The sequence below is a fragment of the Ylistrum balloti genome, unplaced genomic scaffold (assembly GCF_031769215.1).
Source record: "Ylistrum balloti isolate Yb309-2 unplaced genomic scaffold, AGI_CSIRO_Ybal_v1 Utg370590, whole genome shotgun sequence".
NCBI classification, from domain to species: Eukaryota; Metazoa; Mollusca; class Bivalvia; order Pectinida; family Pectinidae; genus Ylistrum; species Ylistrum balloti.
Genome location: NW_026782366.1, coordinates 437579 through 457697, shown reverse-complemented (window position 1 = coordinate 457697; position 20119 = coordinate 437579). Strand labels below are relative to the sequence as shown.

The window sequence follows — 20119 nt, the reverse complement described above, 5'->3', positions numbered from 1 at the left end:
TTACTTTTGATACGTTATATACTGCGTATATAAGTATATACATGTACATTTCACTACCTGTGGCTGTATTTGTCATAAATATATTCATTATGAAATTTTATTATTCACATTTTATGATTGGCTTATTTAGTGTCACGTGATTCCAGAGTAAAGTCACACTGACCAGCCATGCAGGAACGAAAAACGTATTAATAGAGTGGGAGTGTTTTAGTTTAATTATAACAGAAATGGCAGACGACAAGTTTGCCGCTCTTGCACATAACAAAAAGCATGCTATTTTGGATGGTATGGAGTCCAATAACACTAAGCGCAACACATTGATTGAGGTAAAAGTCTTCAGGGAAATTTCTTACAACCAAAAGAGAAAGACTTCTAGAATTATTCTTTTATTAAAGTTAGAAATTTTCTATATCAACTGAAAATATCATAGCTTTTAAATTTCGGTCAAAGCACGTTTTATCGACTTCAGTAAAATATATAATTGTTTGTTGGCCTCATCGAAAGGCTATGATTGTATGGTATTGATGATAGAGAAAATGTTACTGAAATAAAGCATTTGATGGGGTGTGTTAGCATATGCAGAGCCTTTTCAAATTTTCTTTTCTTAATTTTTTTCATTTCAGCCAAGATCTACAGAGAGTCGCAAATGTTATAATGAGTGTAAAGAACGACAACTCTGGTCAAAGGATTGTAACATCCGAAGTAAATACAGGAATGTTTATTTACAAAACAAATGGAAGCAGAAATATTTTTGTAGTATCTCAAACAAAGTCTCATTCTTATCATTATCCAGAAAAAGCTGTAGTTATCCAACACTTTTTTAAACATCGTCACCATCTGAGATGTCTTCGCCACAAAATGATTTTAGTTAAAATCAATTGACATGTGAATGCCAAGAGAATAGATAAAAGCTCTCAGCGCTTTCTGATTGATTTGCTTTTATCCAGCAGGTTTTCATAATTATCCGGTAATACTAACACACATGCGTATTTGTGTCCGACACAAACAGCAAAACATAGAAATTAAACACTACTTGAAAGTTCCTGTCTATAGTATCTCATTAAATGTAAAACGTCACTTCTAGCCCACTGGGATGGTAACGCGAGTGAAAGAGTCTCATTGACGAGCGACACAGCTGTTACAGAGAGAGTGCGTTATAGATAAAACGTGCTTTACAAGGACATTGATCCCGTGTCGATCATTGTAGGTCTTTCCGGGAATAAATACAGATTTAAGTTTTCTTACACTGAAAATAATTACTTTAATTAGATATCCACCACCATCCCATGATTCTTTAACGACCTCCATAAACAGAGCCCACCCTCTCTTTTCCCCGAGGAAGTTTTAAGAAAATGCTGGAAAACGATTTGTATGTTTTTCTTATTCATCTCCTCCAGAAGCGTGAACAATGTTTGCATATTTTCTTTTCTTTTGTGACTTGTCTGCACTTCATTATCTTCTGTGTACACATGTAAGCCCCATATGGGTAAATGGGTATGCATTTTGCTCTCTCTCTCTCTCTCTCTCTCTCTCTCTCTCTCTCTCTCTCTCTCTCTCTCTCTCTCACCCCCACCTCAAAATCAGGGCAGAACATCAATGACACTTCCGGTTAAGGAAGGTCTCCTACTGAAATAGGCAGGAATAAATGAACCTCTGATTTGTATGCCATCCATGGCTTCCAAACTATTTTAAGGCTAACTGATAAATAGAAACAATTAACGACAGCCTAGAAAATATTAAAACCTCGGCCTACTATATAAACAAATAATTATGTTGCCTGCACTGCTATGATAAAACTTTACTTAAATCCGAAAACACATCACTACCAACCTTTGTACTAGATCTTACCACTACCACCCCACCCCATTCCCCGTTATCACATCACTACCAACTTTTGTACTAGATCTTACCACTACCACCCCACCCCATTCCCCGTTATCACATCACTACCAACCTTTGTACTAGATCTTACCACTACCACCCCACCCCATTTCCCGTCATCACAACACTACCAACCTTTGTACTAGATTTTACCACTACCACCCCACCCCATTCCCCGTTATCACATCACTACCAACCTTTGTACTAGATCTTACCACTACCACCCCACCCCATTCCCCGGCATCACAACACTACCAACCTTTGTACTAGATCTTACCACTACCACCCCACCCCATTCCCCGTTATCACAACACTACCAACCTTTGTACTAGATCTTACCACTACCACCCCTCCCCATTCCCCGTCATCACAACACTACCAACCTTTGTACTAGATCTTACCAGTACCCTCATCTGTCCTCACATCACGACCAACCTTTATACGAGACATTTCCATAAACCCCCTCCTTCAACATGTCAGTACCAACCTTTATACGAGACATTTCCATGAACCCCCTCCTTCAACTTGTCAGTACCAACCTTTGTACGAGACATTTCCATGAAACCCCTCCTTCATCATGTCAGTACCAATCTTTATACGAGACATTTCCACTGATCCCCTCCTTCATCATGTCAGTACAAACCTTTGTACGAGACATTTCCATGAACCCCCTCCTTCATCACGTCAGTACCAACCTTTGAACGAGACATTTCCATGAACCCCCTCCTTCATCACGTCAGTACCAACCTTTGAACGAGACATTTCCATGAACCCCCTCCTTCATCACGTCAGTACCAACCTTTGAACGAGACATTTCCATGAACCCCCTCCTTCAACATGTCAGTACCAACCTTTGTACGAGACATTTCCATGAACCCCCTCCTTCAACTAGGCAGTACCAACCTTTGAACGAGACATTTTCATGAACCCCCTCCTTCAACATGTCAGTACCAACCTTTGTACGAGACATTTCCATGAACCCCCTCCTTCAACTAGGCAGTACCAACCTTTATACGAGACATTTCCATGAACCCCCTCCTTCAACTAGGCAGTACCAACCTTTATACGAGACATTTCCATGAACCCCCTCCTTCAATATGTCAGTACCAACCTTTATTCGAGACCTTTCCATGAATCCCCTCCTTCAACTTGTCAGTACCAACCTTTGTACGAGACATTTCCATGAACCCCCTCCTTCAACATGTCAGTACCAACCTTTGTACGAGACATTTCCATGAACCCCCTCCCTCAACACGTCAGTACCAACCTTTGAACGAGACATTTTCATGAACCCCCTCCTTCAACATGTCAGTACCAACCTTTGTACGAGACATTTCCATGAACCCCCTCCTTCAACTAGGCAGTACCAACCTTTATACGAGACATTTCCATGAACCCCCTCCTTCAACTAGGCAGTACCAACCTTTATACGAGACATTTCCATGAACCCCCTCCTTCAACATGTCAGTACCAACCTTTATTCGAGACCTTTCCATGAATCCCCTCCTTCAACTTGTCAGTACCAACCTTTGTACGAGACATTTCCATGACCCCCCTCCTTCAACATGTCGGTACCAACCTTTATACGAGACATTTCCATGAACCCCCTCCTTCATCATGTCAGTACCAACCTTTACACGAGACCTTCCCATGAACCCCCTCCTTCATCATGTCAGTACCAACCCTTGAACAGCATTTCCATGAACCCCCTCCTTCAACTAGGCAGTACCAACCTTTATACGAGACATTTCCACTGACCCCTTCGTCATCACAGCACAACTAACCTGTGAACAAGACCTTCCTTTTACCTCCCTCTGACGCCACACCTCTATAATAGGTTTTAACAGTACGATCTTCAGACGATCGCTGACATTCGGGTCACAGAAAATCAATATTTTATATATATTACAATATTTCCAATCCAAAGCCATGATATCTCGATTAATTTGCGTTAGGCGATTTGCTAATAAACAGCTTGATAAACGTTTATTTCAAACCTCTTTACAGGGCTTAATGATTACCATATATGTCATCCTGTGTCTACTTTATTGTTGAAATATACGTTGATATTTCATAAAAGCAAAACAGTGTATTTACCATGAAATCTTCTGAAACACCATATGCTTTAACTCCGTCTGGCAGACAAAACGTTTGACGGATATAAGAATATGATTGCATCACCAGACGTGTGGCCATCAACTATATCCTTTTATACCTCTTTATCTGTTTCGGACGATGCATGCTGACAACTTGATAATATTCTGTTGATGCGATTCTGATCGTCATCATTATATAGCAAATCCAAATTGTCACCCAGGTAAGCGTCATTAACATAGCGATCCAAGACAATCCGATTTACAGGGAGAGTAAACGTCATTTAAACTGCCATTTTGGAAAATAGGAAGGTGGCAATTGAAGTAAATGAGTGAAAATACGGTTGATCTCGGGGAGGGGCTCAATTTATACATTTCCCATACTTTTCTTACACTGAGATGAGTTTAATGTCGGGGTTGTAGAAATTATCATATTGACAAGTAATGTCATAAATGAAACGCAGCGTCCATATCTTATAAAGAACTGTTGGTCCATCTTTTTAACGTTAATTCTATGTAGTTTTGACAATAGTTTCTAAAATAAAGTAAAAGTTTGATAGTTTCTAAAAATAAATATTTTTTTATCTAATTATATCATATGAATATATTTGAGAGCTTGTTTGCAGGAAGAAATTATTCCGTCATTGCTCGCAAAAAATAAGGATGCCCCGCAGGGAATTTGATGGCCTGGGGCGAAAGTGTCAGATAAAATTATGTAGGGCTTATCTTATCAATTTTGTGATCGCTATGTTTAAAACATGATAATGATTTCTCACTCATACATCGATTTGTCTGGCTGCAACACGAGGGAAAGAAATATATTTAGAAAACAAAAACACGTTTTGTTTTTACGATATATATCTACTTCCGGTTAAACAATTAGTAAACTTGAAAACTGCCGACGCTTGTGTTTGAATGATTTGTTACACTGTATGTTTTATTCTCAAGCTGAAAATACTCCAATGCATCAACTAGCTTTTAAGAACGTTTATTAAGATTTCAACGGGATTGGGGGAGATGTCACTCGGGAAAATGTTTAATGACATCGTTTCCATACAGACGTCACTTCCGAATGAGGTTGAATTGGAGTAAGGAGATATGGTCCTGGCTATCTTACTGGTTTCGTTATTATCTTGAGATGGTTTCCTCTTGGTGATCCTTCTGGTTGTGTCCATCTTCCTGGTCCCGTTGGTTCTTCAGTGGTGGGAGTCTTCAGATGTCAGAGTCATGAGATAATTAAAGAAGTGGTAAAGATAGCTTTTCTGAAGTATGTCTTTTAGACCTGATGATCTTGTGAGTTGCCAAAAAGCATTCGAACTGGATTGGATAGAGTTCGTATTCAAATAAGAAGAACCTACATCGAATGGATTTGATTTTTTTTTTTACCATTAATGGATTAACAATGTCACCCTATTGAGCTTTTTGATAAATGGGAATGAACAAAGATTTTTATCTATGACGTTAATGATATAGGCGATGTCTGGCTATTGTTTAAATTCGTTGAAAGGTCCCACGGCTTCATAATGTATTATACATAGACTAACTAGGACAACCTCGATCAGAACAAGATTTGTGAGCAGGGTCTAACGGCTACAAGCTGTACAATACATCTAACTGTAGGAATGCCTTGATCAGAACGACCGTCTCGAAATGGAACGAAAACAGAAAACATAACCTACCGGAGAACATTTTGAATCCAAAACGTTACACAAAAGCAAGAAAATGTCAACATATGAAATGGAGGATCATATTCATCCAAGCTAATATCTATGAAAACCAGTGTGAAAATATAACCAAAAGAAATGTTTACACGAAGATGCCCGAATAGTCAATGGAAGCTCCGGAATAGTAAACGTTTTCTGCTTCAAATCTGCGGTGTAAGTCTTGGTCAATGCAAGTAAACAGGGTCGATGATGACGTCACGGATATTTAGTAAAATGATCAAAGGGGGAAAAATTAAAACATTCTGCATCTCTCGTTTTTTTTTTAAATTTTTTTTATTTTGCAGTTTTTTGCATATTCTCTATTATCCAGATTTTACTTATTTCACGCGTCCACTTTATAGTTTTCGCTCTAACTTATTGTATTCTTTCGGAGTTTTCATTCCCTGTAATTACTTTGATCCAGTATCACTAAGACTATTTGTAATCTACATTATATAACGAGCACGGCTTAACGAGAAAACCAGTCTATGGTCATACCTATTTTACTCATGAGGGTAATTTGCATAGATTTTACTAACCGCTTTTTTCAAATTTTGAAAAACTTATGACGATAAATCTTGATATGATCCAAAAATGCTTTGGTAATCTTAGGGTTTCGATCGAACGTAAAAAAAACAGACTTACACTTTTCCGCATAAATCTTTCTATTGTTCATATTTTATCCTAGTGATAGTAAATTTGAGTTAAGATTATGATTATGTTGACATGTTGATATTTTCTTGTTGTTTTTCCACCGAGATGAGCACCTATAAACATAATAAACAACCATAAGAAATAGGCAAAATAGTCATAATCAATAGGCAATAAGTATGTTGTCCTCCTTTTTTTCCTCTTACATCACACTAAACTCACATATTCCATTATAAATCTTTCTTATAGGATTAAGAGCAAATTTAAGATATGAAAAAGCGCTGGTTTTAAGTTCTTAGTAAGTGCATCCTTATTTTTTTCAAAGTCGGTAGGAGATCACATGAAATGTCACGGTCTATTTAATCATCAAGTAGAGTGTGCTTTCCCGAGACAGGTACCGCTTGGCACCTGCAGTTTCTCACGCACAAAGTACTTCTTACTAACTAGCAAAGCAACGGGCCGAAATAAGATAAATAATCAACAGTTTATCAAAATATTAATTCGTGTAATAGGTTCCATTTCTGATAGAAGTGCAGTTGTGCATGTAGGATATTTTTGTACCTTAGTCAAGGGCTTGGCGTAAGTCCCGTACTTAATTATTTGACTAGCATGATTTTTATCGTTCTCTTTGACAGTGGACTGTTAAAGGCTTCAAAACAATTGAAATAAAATATCATATCTCAGGAAATTACGTCAACGTTTTAATGATATTGTATACCCCTTCTAGGACCTCATTGAATCATACGCTATCCACTTAACCTCTTCGATTAGGAAAGCTCGTTAGACAGGCATGTGTCGGACATGAATTCATGGTTAGATGAGCCAGACAGGTATTTACAAACGCAACAATAATATTAACTTCCGGTCATGCTACAACTCATGCGCGTTTATAATCAACAAATAAGTCTAAAGCGAATTCCGGAATTAGATTGCCAACCCTTTTAAAATTGTCTCTACACTCCCATTTCTATAACTAAAAGTAGAGTTTGACACGTGATTGAAACACATGAAACAGAATTATAGACCGCATTAAGAATGTTAGGTAATAGTCTATTTTGTCGTTATGAAGCATGTTCTATATGGTAACAATCTCCACAGTGTAATCTGTCACTTTATATACATATAAAAATTAAACAATTCAATTATACAACTGCATAATGTGAAAACAGTTATGAAAACGTAGAAATTCCATATGAACAAAAATGTACGTCTCCTGTATTCAGCAAGTGCTCTTAGTGCACCTACTGATCTGACGGTGAAATATGGAAATTTATTTCATTAAACAATATAACTAGGGATGAAAACAGGCGAAACTGTTTAGTAAACAAGTTTGTTTGGTTTTAAAAAAAAAGACTGAACACGAATGGGGCGTGAATCTTGTCATTAAACAGATTGAATAGGGATGGAACCTAGAGTTCTGTTCATTAAACACAAGTGGTCGGGCAATTGATCTCATACCTTTTCACGTCTGTGACGGTAATCGAACCCCGGATGGCACGAGATGAAATGCTGGACAAGTCGACTGATGAATCAGCCTTTGTGAAAACTCCGAACTTTTTCATGTATTATCTCACATCAGGATCGGCATTCCCCAGTACGAAAGCCTAATGGTGTCAAAGCAGAAAAATTAAAACGTGGAAACATGCAATAACGCGAAATAAACATGTGAATACGTAAATAAACTCGAAGTAACGTGTTTTTTTACGTAATAACGCAAAAAAAATGCGTTATAACGTGAATAAATACGTAATAATGCGAATAAACGCGTTATTACGCAAACTGAATACTCGTTATAACGCGAAAAATCACGTAATAACGTAGATTTAAAACTCGAAATAACGCGAAAAAAACACGTAATAACGTAGATTTAAAACTAGTAATAACGCGGAAAAACACGAAATAACGAAGATTTTAAACTCGTAATAACGCGAAAAAACACATAATAAAGCATTTAAAATACCCTTATATACCGTGTTTTTCCGCGTTATTACGAGTTTTAAATTTACGTTATTACGTGTTTTTTCGCGTTATTACGAGTTTTAAATTTACGTTATTACGTGTTTTTTCGCGTTATAACGTGTATTCAGTTTGCGTAATAACGTGTTTATTTGTATTATTACGTGTTTATTTACGTTATAGCGCATTTTTTTGCGTTATTACGTAAAAAATCACGTTACTTCGGGTTTATTTGCGTATTTACATGTTTTTTTCGCGTTATTGCATGTTTCCACGTTTTAAATTTTTTGCTTTGACACCATTAGGCTTTCGTACCCCAGTCATATTTCAACAATGTTGTTAGATCTTTCTATCTCATCGGCACTATTCGTGTAAGTTCATATTTTTCCATTCTGATAGTTTCAACTTGCCACCTTTCTTTATTCTAACACATGCCTAGTTCACTGTACGCTATGCCTTCGAATGGTTTGAAGCCAGTGGCGTAGCCAGGATCTGAAGTTGGGGAGGGGGGCGCGAAGCTTTGGCGAGGGGTCTTGGGGCCCTCCCCCAGAAAATTTTGAAAATTTTGGCTCCATTTCCTGCATTTTGAGCGTATTTTGAAGGAAAATAACGACACAATAATACTGGGATAAGTCGATATAATGTATTGAAAAAAATCAAAGTTAGAAAAGATACAACCCTAACCCCCCATAAAAACTCAACGGATTTACACGTTTCACAAAAGTCACCTCTGGGACAATTGCCCCCCCACCTTGCCCCCCTTGCCTACGCCAGTGTTTGAGGCCCAGTATAAAACAGTAACACGTTACAATAGATCATATCCCAGGTGGCAATTAGACATAACAAGCACACTCACTTGCATTCATACTTACAGCTGTCTACAACTACTTGTTTTCACAGATCAACACAATGGAATCTCTTGCCATCAGTACGAAGCATAAAAGTCGAACGATCCAAGATCCATACACAATTACTAGCGGAACACCCTTGTTTTTATTTTCATCAATTTGACGACAACAATTACCATGAAAAAGAAGCATAGCATATGTTTACGATATGCAGGCTGGGTTAGAACCGTGTCCTTAAGTATTGGCACAAGGCTCTTTACTCTGCTCCATCCACACACACACACATAAAAAAGATAATGTTGATATATGTTCTATATCAACCGTGAAATAATGGGGAATGTGTATATCAAGCTATTTAAAATTGCCAGCAGTAGTTTATTCATTTAAAGTCATTGATATTTAATTGGATTTTGTCTTTGTGTGTTACTAATAATTATGAATTAGTAATGTTTGGAGTAGATATGCTGGACAATGCTAATTAACTACGTTAGTGTACAAGAAGATATGATTTATAGGTATTTCATTTAAGCTACAATGTACATGTACGTCTTGAAGTGAATAATCCAAATGCTTCAAGATTCTCTGTATTTTTATTCAAATGATTGCGATTTACTGTCGTCCACTTAAAACTTGTTTTGAGACAAACTATGGACCAAATTCAAACTCTAGCGCTATACTTGTTCACGGTATATCTGTAAAAATTGGCTATGTTCTCCTTGTTTTTGTACAAAACAATTATAATATGTCACGTTCTAACGGTATGGAGCAGTGGTGAAGGTCTCAGGCTTTCCTACTTTAAGCTCTGAACTCTGTTGTAAGCACTTACATCTTGCCACAATCATCGTTCTGAAACTGTCTACGATTTTTTTATGTACTGGAAATATCATTGCATTTTTTCTTTGTTTAATTTTTCTCCATCAAAACTGTCTGGAATAATGAATTAGTATAACTACATGTAGGCCACGGACTTGAATAAGTCGAGATAAAAGAGGTGCTAAATTACACGAAAAACGCCTTAATTGTGTACCATACAAATGTACAATTTTAAAATGTTTTATTCCTTTTGAACAAATGTTTTCTTTAATTCCGAGTTCATTTTGCAAGATTCTTTCAGTGACAACAAAATACATGTAGATTTTAATTTCGAATTTGTCGGTTTGTTTGTTGTAACGTTTTGATTATACGACACTACTACCCAACTCTGAAATAACGTTCCACAGGTTCGACTTTGCCTGTTAAGCATCGATGTAATGAATGATACACACACATTACTAAATTATCAGCCAATTACATATCCGGGACAATGATGATACATATATATGAATTGGCATATAATCATATCACAACACTCACAACTCAAGCACTACCACTAAAAACACTCATTATAATACACAAATACTCTTAAACATGAAATAAAATCTTACATCCACATTTTAAAAATATAGTTATAGAAAATACATAAATACATCATTCGCATAAAGGGACACAACTCTCAAAAATCCATTCCCGTTATCTTTGCTACCAAGGATAATGGATGACTACAAAAGCTCTGAAACAATATGGAAAGCCAAGGGAAACTGAAAATGGAAAACGAAGACCAAATTTGGATGGAATGCAGACCTAAAGAGACAATGATAATATCGCAACAGCATATAAGGAGTGAGGGGACCAAAGACCCTTTGAGACTTTGTAGGATAAAGTCTCCAATTATGTATTTTTTACACACTTGAAATGTTTATCTGTCAAATTCCAGAAAATAGAAAGCGAGTTTTAGGTTTCCTACGGACTTTGACTAAAGGAATGATTGTCCACTCTCATCATTTTACAATATAGTTTAGATATTCAATCTCTGTGATGTTTAGTACATGTGTTAAGTATTTGTAGATACTGTTTTATAAAAGTTGATTGTCTCTGACACACTTACACGGCGGTTTTCGTATCATCCCTATTTGGTTTCCACAAAATGGTAATGTTAACACTTTTCTTTTGTTTTCGAACCACGACACTATTTTTAGAATGTCCTTAAAAAGTATGTTACAACCAATGAAGCATGATTACAGATTCCGGGGTGCTAGCGGATGCTAATTTACATGTAATATATTTTCTTCTGTCTCGAAGCCTCCTGGGTAAAAGTTTTAGGCGTTTTGTGTCTGTCATTGAAAGTCTGTTTTCTGTTGAGGAGTCGACGAGCAACTTTTCCTCGCCATGCTACTGTGTCAATTGGCTTGCGGAAAGGTATGTATGATACATCGGGGACATATAATACAATCTAGTGTACGCCCCTAGTCTTCTTCTTCTTCTCATTATTATTCCTGGCCTTGGCGGGCAAAAATTAAAACTGTGAGACGAGTCTCAATCTCATAAGAAAAGTTACATTTAATAAGTGTTAAAGTAAAACCTGAATGCGTTACGTTATGTTGAACATTTTATATAGAATTAGGAAAAAAAGAATCTTAGCACAGATCTTGCTTTTGCATTTAGTATTTTCTAGCTTACAGTTTCCGGAACACGTACCGTTTTGGGTTCAGATTTAGTGATTTGTCACATGAAGTGTGTACGTCACCACATAGTGTGTTATAGCTGCAGACGACAAGAATGTTTAGGCCTACTGTAAGGAGAATTTGACATATGTTTCATGGTAGAACTACGCATAAATGTATGCAAACTGCAAAATAAGCTAGTCCTTATAAATCCACATGTACATGTCCTTATTTTAACAAGCAACCAGCCCTGCCAATATTTCGATTTCTGATCAAACTATTCAAAGTTGATCAGCGCCTAAGTCATCACTTGTCACAAGGCCTTACCCGGGTAGATTATATCGAGCCTGTGCAGACTAAGATTAAGGATTACATAGTATTTTGAGTCCATATTTCAAATAACATATTATCTTTGGGTCATAGTTTTTACGTCAACAGGCATTTGTATATATCTAGATAATGTGTTATGTCGGAATATTATTTTGATCAAATTGAATTAAAAAATTATCTATTTATCTATTCAACGGGTTTTACGTCCACTGTTATGGCGTTCAGCGGACCTAACAGGAACACCGTTTCCATTCACAATGGCAACTTTTATGTAGTCTGAAAGGTTCTGACAATTTGTCCATGATTTTATTTTCAAAGTTGTCAAAAACAAAATATAAAAGGGAAAAAAAGAAAGAGATCTAGTCATGAATAACCATCTTATTACTTCCTTTGCCATGGCATTTTACTATTTCACACCTTCTTTTGTTTCAGACTGAGGTGAATCTATAGCCATGTTTGACCAGTTCCCATCCAATTCTGACCTCCTCCTTTGGCCAGATTCAGTAGAAACAAAAAATGATTTCATCCATTACTTGACTGGTGGATTCGGTCTCATCTTCCTTATGTGTTTGGGCTTGGCCTATGCAAGCAGTAGATCAAAGGTATTGTTTAAATTCATAACCAAAGCACTGTGAAATCTGTCTAAAAACATGTAAATTCTGAAATCTGATAATGGTAATGTATTTCCACTCATGTGTTTATATAATTAGATATGATCAAATTTAAAAGTAGTTCAGTATTTATGATAGATTCGCTGTTTTCATTTACTGACATGCTTTTATCTTTTTATCTTTTTCTGATTTAGATAAGTTATATTCTTTAAAATATTGAAAATAATTATCCTTGTATTAAATTCTTGCTATATAAATGTACACACACACACACACACACACACACACACACATATATATATATATATAAAGATAAATCTACTAAAATATAAAAAGAAATAAAATTATTGATGTTAAGTGATACCTTGTCCAAGGTAGGAATCATGTTATGAACACAACTTCATTCTATTGCCTGAATGTCATTTATTAACTGAAAAAAAATGCTGACTTCTAATACTGACTTTTCTTTCATTCTATCTGATGTAAATTGCCCAGAAATATTTTTTTTACTTGTTCTGGGTAATGCAACAAACTAGTTATTTGATACCTGCTAAAATCAACATAGCTACTTGAGCAAGTAAGATGAAATGAAACATTAATTTTGTGTTGCCTCATGGTTGTGTGATTTCCTCTAACCATTACATATATCTATCTATTAGATTAAAGCATTAATGTTTAGTGTTATGGATTTGATGATGAGTCCCTGCAGTGGTATCTTTTCCCTCTATTCTTAGTTAGGTTGTGCTAATGTTCCTGTTATTTGTGGATTAGCAGTTCCTTGTATAGCTCAAGGGATTTACTCACTGTTTCTCAAACCCTATTTGACAGAGAAAGTCCTGGTGATTTTTATTATTTTTAGATATACATATCTTTTTTATCACTGTCACAGTGTTTTACTGGCCTGATTACTGACGTAAAGCTCAGACTTACATATCAGACAATAGTCTTCCCATACCTACCACTATCTTTCAACTGCCATTAAGAACTTGGTTAATCATGGTAAGACATGTTATAAAACCAAAATGTCTGTTAAATTGCATGATTTATAAATTCATTTGATAAAAGGACAGGTTTGTTTAATATATAAACAAAACATCATCTTTAGTTATACAACTCGCCAAAACCTGTTGCAAATTTTCAGATGGATGATAACAAGTTAATTGATGCTGCAAACATTAACATTTTCATGAGATCTTTTCCGTTTCTCAAAGTCTACCCATAGTATTTCAGCCAAGACATTCTAGTAGCTAGTGGTGCTGATCTTGACGGGTTATTTTAAGGACAAAGGTGTCAATTTTGAAATATATTGAAGATCTTCAAACAATATTTATGAAACCGAGGGGTGTATGAGTGTGAAACAAACAACTCAGCTCAGTAGAATTTTTTCCTGACCAGTCAATTTATTTTAGTATTCAAAAGAATACCCTGAAACGATACAAAACACAAGACTTACTACACTCACGGTTAATATTATTGATACACATATTACATAGACGATTACGGACTGACTGTTAACACTTATCCATAAAATACGTACGTTTAACTGGGAATAATAGAATAACAAGTAATAAATTGGAAACATATAATATAATTATTTCCTTAACTATTATTTCAATCAATTATAAATTACCTTTACACATATTTCATAAGTGTAGGGACTTCTCATTACAATATATACTTCTTTATTGATACTCGTGAATGGCAAATCACATTCACGAACGTGTTACACTAATAAAAGGGACACAAATATATAACTCATTTACTAAATTGATAATCACCTCTGTGTGGCAGAAGGCCTTGGCTACTTGCCCAGCTAATTCATTTGATACGAATACAACTATGACATCTGTAAATACATAAACGATAGTGAAAATAAAATTGAATAAAAACACGATTGTACCGGCCTGTTTTATGGCGGTCACTCGGGTAAACCCCACACGTACGTACAAATAATACCAAGAACTCTTGGAAAAATACCGCGCGCCGGTTGGGATAAAGGGCAAGTATAACAGGTTAGAACATATTAATTCTGAAATCAAGATCATACCTCTCTTCTTTCAGTGTCCATCGTCACTGCTGTCATTCTGTCAACTCTATGTCTACACACAAAAGATAACGCGCAAACACACTGACCAGTCAAATAAGAGATAGACGGTGACGTCACACTCTTGACCTATGACCCTTTTATTGGACATATACAATAACACATATACATATATATAAATTCAATAAAAATCCAACCCTGCCACATCTACAAAAGAAAATTAAGATGTAGAGTGATGATACTTTAATGTGTTATGTAAACCAGCAGTGCATTTGATTGTTATGTTTAGATCAAAGATCATCTTTGAGTGCTAGCAATGGTCAAATAGTTTGCCTTATTTTAAAGAAAATTTGGATGGACAAGATCATTTATCATCTGAACATCTTTAGCACCATGTCAATAACAATAGTGTATAAGTGATGATATGCATTATGTTTATTAGCTAGGAAATGCTGTGTTCAAGTAAATGTTAACTTTGAGCACAGGCACATGGATCAATGATATATATAAACTAGAATTGGTGATAAATTTTTGAAGGACCATTGTCACAACAATATGTGTCCAGTTTATACCTAGGTTTGAGATAAAGTGTTGTGAATTTTACTAATATATGATTGACCTTGACCTACATTCAAAGTTGTAGTCAAGATTATTTCTCTGTGGGAAAAAAGGTATACAAATGCAAGAAAATGCTGGTATATCTAGACTTTTTAACCATGCAGCTGCTATATAACATAGATTTATTCCTGACTTTATATTACTGGGTCATAAAAAGAAAAGTGGAGATTCCTTCCTAACAACCATATATTCAACTAAATTACTGGACACAACAAGAAACATTGAATCATGTTATATAGGATTGATTCAGGCTATAGACCAGAATATCCAAATTCTGTAACCATATACACACCCTTAAATTGATTTAAACTAGAAATTTTTGAATAAATCTTGGGTTTATAACTTGCACAGAAATCTTGAAAGCCTATTTCTCAAGAATGCTACTACACAAATACCATAACCCAAGACCTGTGTTTGTTGAAAAGAAGAAATTTCAAGTTCTTAACAAATTTGACCCCTCTGACCTTGAAAATATGTCAAGATTTTTCATGTGAACAAACTTGTTAGCCCTTCCCAGCACGCTACAATGCTACAATAACCAATATTAGTACTGTAGAACTTATGATTATCTAGAAAATGTGTTGAAGATTTCAACACATTTGACCCCTGTGACCTTGGAAGTGGATCAAAGTCATGCATTTGAACAAACTTAGTAGCACTTCATCCCAGCAAGGGAAAAGTTGATTCTAGACAGTTGATGGAAGACAGATAGAAGATAGGTGTCACACTATCGCATGAGATCACTTGCCCTTTGCACAGTTGAACTAAACTCAAATTGAGCAGGTCCTCGAATTTCCAGGTAGATACATCAAACCCCCTAATCAGGAAATGTGTATGTAAGCTAAATTCTTCCTCAAGTGTGACATTTAACATTTCAACTTAGATCAATTACCTTCAGAATTTAATCAAGTATAGAACTTGTTACCATACATTGATGTAAATATGGATCATATCTATTTTGGACTCATAAGATGTCTTGTACAAAACCTTTGCTATGTACAAAAAGTATGTACTGTGACAAAGAGTAAATCATTCTGTTGATCCTCTTGTTACTTTTAATTTACCAAAGTGACAAGTGGCTTTATGCTATGGTGCTTCACTTTGGGTACTGATGTTGGGCCTGTAGCATGCTGTGATGAATGGCTATCTGTTCAAATGAATGTCCTTAGCTCACTATCAAGGTCACAGATGTCAAATGTGCCAAGAACTTATTTTGATAAAAGCCATATCCGTAGGGTCATAGTACTGTAGTTGCGCACATGGAGAATAAACTTTCGGGCTGTAGTGAAGTGACATTATCTTCTTTGTAAGTTGCAGAACAGGTGAGTGAATCAGGCCAATTGAGTCTCTTGTATCAAAATAACTTATGTTGTCTAATTTTGATGGTTTATATGGGTATAAATGGTATCAAATTAAAAAGCTACAAACATGACAAAATCATACTCAGTAGGCTATCTCTTCACCAAGGATGATGATGGTTTATGAAGAAGAATTTAACAGAACTTGAAGTTAGAAATTAAAATTTTTGGACAACTAATCTTTTCATTTATCAGCAAACAGTGCTTAGTTAAGATGCATGAAATTAGTTAGCCTTATTAAAATCTTTTTACTTCAATAAAAGTTCAGTGTTAATCCTTGTCAATTTGAAACTGTCAATTTCTGGTAAGAAGGTCAAGGTTAGATTGTCTGTCCATAGTTTGTAGCTTCAAGGTTTAGGTCCATGTTTGGTTGTCTTATTTAGTTTATTTTTGTCATAATCTATGATTATAACTTTTGAATTCTTGTCTTAAGCAGGCAGGGGAATCTGAAAAGAAAATAATTTTGTTTTGTTTCTTTAGTCAAGCATAGTTATAGTGCCACCCAATGAAGAAGTTGAAGATGAGAAATCATTTCACAAGTATTTATTAGTATTGACGACATCACTTATACCTGGTAAGGACGTTAAGACACGATTTGCACCTTTACTTTTAGTACTAGTATTAGATAGATAAATGTTAAATACAAAAAAGATACTTAAAAGAAATAATTTCCAATTTCAATACTGATTCCTTCTTTAAGAAGATTATGTTATGACAGTGATGTTAGCTGTTGATACATTGAGACCAAGATGTACCAATCATGTAATACCATGAAACCCTTTTAAAAAAGTATGTTCAATTCATAATTAAGAAGAATAAACTTGCTTTATATCACCATTGGTTTTTAAAATACCAATGTTCAAGTAAACTATAAAAAGATATGATAATCTTCAGTATTTACTACATTTCATTGCAACAGCTGTCCCTTCAGAATATGTCACCCACACATGTAGATTACTTAGTGTTATTGAAGTTATATCCTAATTTGTTCATGTGCAGATGTAAGATTGCACATAACATGTACTAGGTATTACTTAAAAAAAAATTTTATGCGAAAATGCTATGCATTGTAATTATCTGGGTATTTACTTGAAGTGTCTTCCTCTCAGACAGTAACTTAAAACTTTCATGACAATAATTAGAAACTTTCTCTCCAGGTTCCAGCTGCCCATCCCATGCTAAGGTGTTTGTACAGTTAGTCGGTCAAAATGTTGTATCCAATTACTACATGATTAAGGTCTTCTCCAGTGGCAGGTTCCTGTTACAGCGAGGCAATAAAGACATACTTCTGATACGCACGAAAGGTAAATGAACCTAGTGCATGTATTTTCCAGTAAGGTTTTCAATTTCAGTATGCTTTTATATCCATAGTTTTGGAATCTTCCAGTTTTCAAGTATATTGCAAAAGTTGAGAAAGATGAAATCACAAAACTGTTTTCAATGCTCTTAAACCTCAATCTCAGTAACACAATAAAATACTGTGGTGGAGCATTTGTCTAATGAAAACTATTATAATTGACAGAATACCTGGGTCCTGTGGAGGAAGTCAAAGTTGTTGTATCTGGATTAAAGACTGTTTCATGGTAGGTGATTTTCTTTTTCTGGGAAAAATAAATGTTGATTGTCAAATTGCCAAAAGTTGACAGTACAATCAAATTGATGGAAGTATTAACTTTATCAATATTAGAACTGTTGTAAAGCAAGTTATATGATTCAGATTTTCCTAATCACTCTATTTGGCTCAGATTTATTGTAAGTATGCAAGGGGTCTTCCTGAGACAGAAGCTGCAGTACTTTGGTAAGAGCCTAACACCAAGATGAGTTTCTGCTATACTTTGGCATCTGTCATCCATCATCTGTCATCAATTTTTTAAATCACTAGCAGTCATAAATGACTAAGCAGGTTTTGACAAATTTAGTAAGAATCATCCTTAGATGGAGGAAACTTACTTTCATATAAATGGTGTGGGTTTCATACCCCATGGGGATGGTGGGGGGGGGTGGGGGGTGTTTGGGTAGTTTGAAACATCCTTGGCTGAAGGGGAATAATATTATTTCATAAATTATGGGTCAAAATCCCCAGGGACAGATTCTGTTCAAAATTGGTCTGAGGCGTCCTTAGGTGAAAGGGATTCAGTTTTGTGTAAATGGTAGGTAAAGGCCGTCTGTGACAGGAGAGTCTTGACCCATAAGAGGAAACAGAACAAATTCTTGAACATCATTCTCCGTCTGCAGGAATGTATGAATTCTATCCCAATTTGGTCTGAAGCATCCTGTGACGAAGTGAAATCAATTTTGGGGAGGGGTGGTCCCCAATTTCGGAAGTAGAGCAAATGCTTTGAAATCCTTCTTCTGTAGGAATGACAGGATTCTGTTCAAATTTGGTCAGAAGAAATTTTGGGAAGGAGACTTTCGTATAAATGATTTTGCGGACCACCTTGTGAGCAAAGGTTTGGGGTCAATGGTAAAATAGATAAAAACCTTTAGAATTCCTTTTCTGTTAGCTTGGATAAAGCAATTTCAGCCAAATGAAGCCAGGTGTGTGATAGACCCTTTATTCACTTGTTTATGAAGTTAAGGACATACTGTTTCTGGATGCATCCTTTTTTTTTAAAATTGATTTGTAATTTTATTGTCATTTGAGGACTCTATCAGTACTTTTATCTTTGTGTTGAGATTAATCTCTCAAAATTTAGACATTAAATAAATTAATGTAATTCTGGTTGGATTAGATTTAATGCATAATTGAAAGGATGTATATACATGTGATTTGGATCCAACTTGTCTTACCAACAAATGACAAAAATTTGCTTCCAATTTCCTGATTTTGCCCAGTGTATCAAAGACATATTGGCCAGCTACTGTAGTAATCTCTGTGTAACACAAGACAAGTGACAATGAATCCCTGCTGGGAGGCTGCATGGTGAAATGCATCGGTTTATGAGAACAATATTACTCTGAACATTTATTCGGATGAGGTTATTCAATAGTTTAATGGTTTGACAGATGTAATTTGTGTTTAGTAACATAATTTTGGTGAATGATTTACAAATAATTATAGTCATAAAGAAGAAAGGAGAGATTAGATGTTGATTTAATGTCAATTTCTATACAGGTTTGAATCCATGGAAGTTCAAATGAAAATCGCAGTAACATCTGATTACCCAAATCAATATTTTAGCAGGGTCAATTTATAAAGAAAAATATTGTGAAATAGGATAAGCTTTGTGCGTTTCTTTTCATGCACATGATTACATATATGACCCATCTTCTTAAATCTTGCTTACTTGATCCACATTTTACCAATAAGATATTATGTGATATGCTGTGTAAATATAAAAACATGTGTACTTTGTGAAGCAGAAATGACCAATATGTTTCTGTTTTAATTTATTCATCTGTCCATCTATCAGTTTTTCTGTTGCACTCGTAATGTTATAGGTTTAAATTTAACGTTAAAAATATTTTTTGTTAAGACTGCTTAAATAGGAAAAAATAGCTTGATATCTTTTTACAATGTATGATAGTAAATAGTTAAATTCATAG

General features: G+C 35.4%; 1 protein-coding gene across 1 annotated transcript in view; it reads left to right on the top strand.

Annotated features, from left to right (window-relative positions):
• Window positions 1–227: 227 nt before the first annotated feature.
• LOC132556749 (uncharacterized) overlaps window positions 228–20119 on the top strand; it is a 35699-nt gene continuing 15807 nt past the window's right edge. The window contains exons 1-4 of the mRNA XM_060221192.1: window positions 228–326; window positions 624–702; window positions 17731–17877; window positions 18096–18156. Coding sequence (XP_060077175.1) covers window positions 228–326; window positions 624–702; window positions 17731–17877; window positions 18096–18156 — 386 coding nt within the window. The remainder of the gene's footprint in view (window positions 327–623; window positions 703–17730; window positions 17878–18095; window positions 18157–20119) is intronic.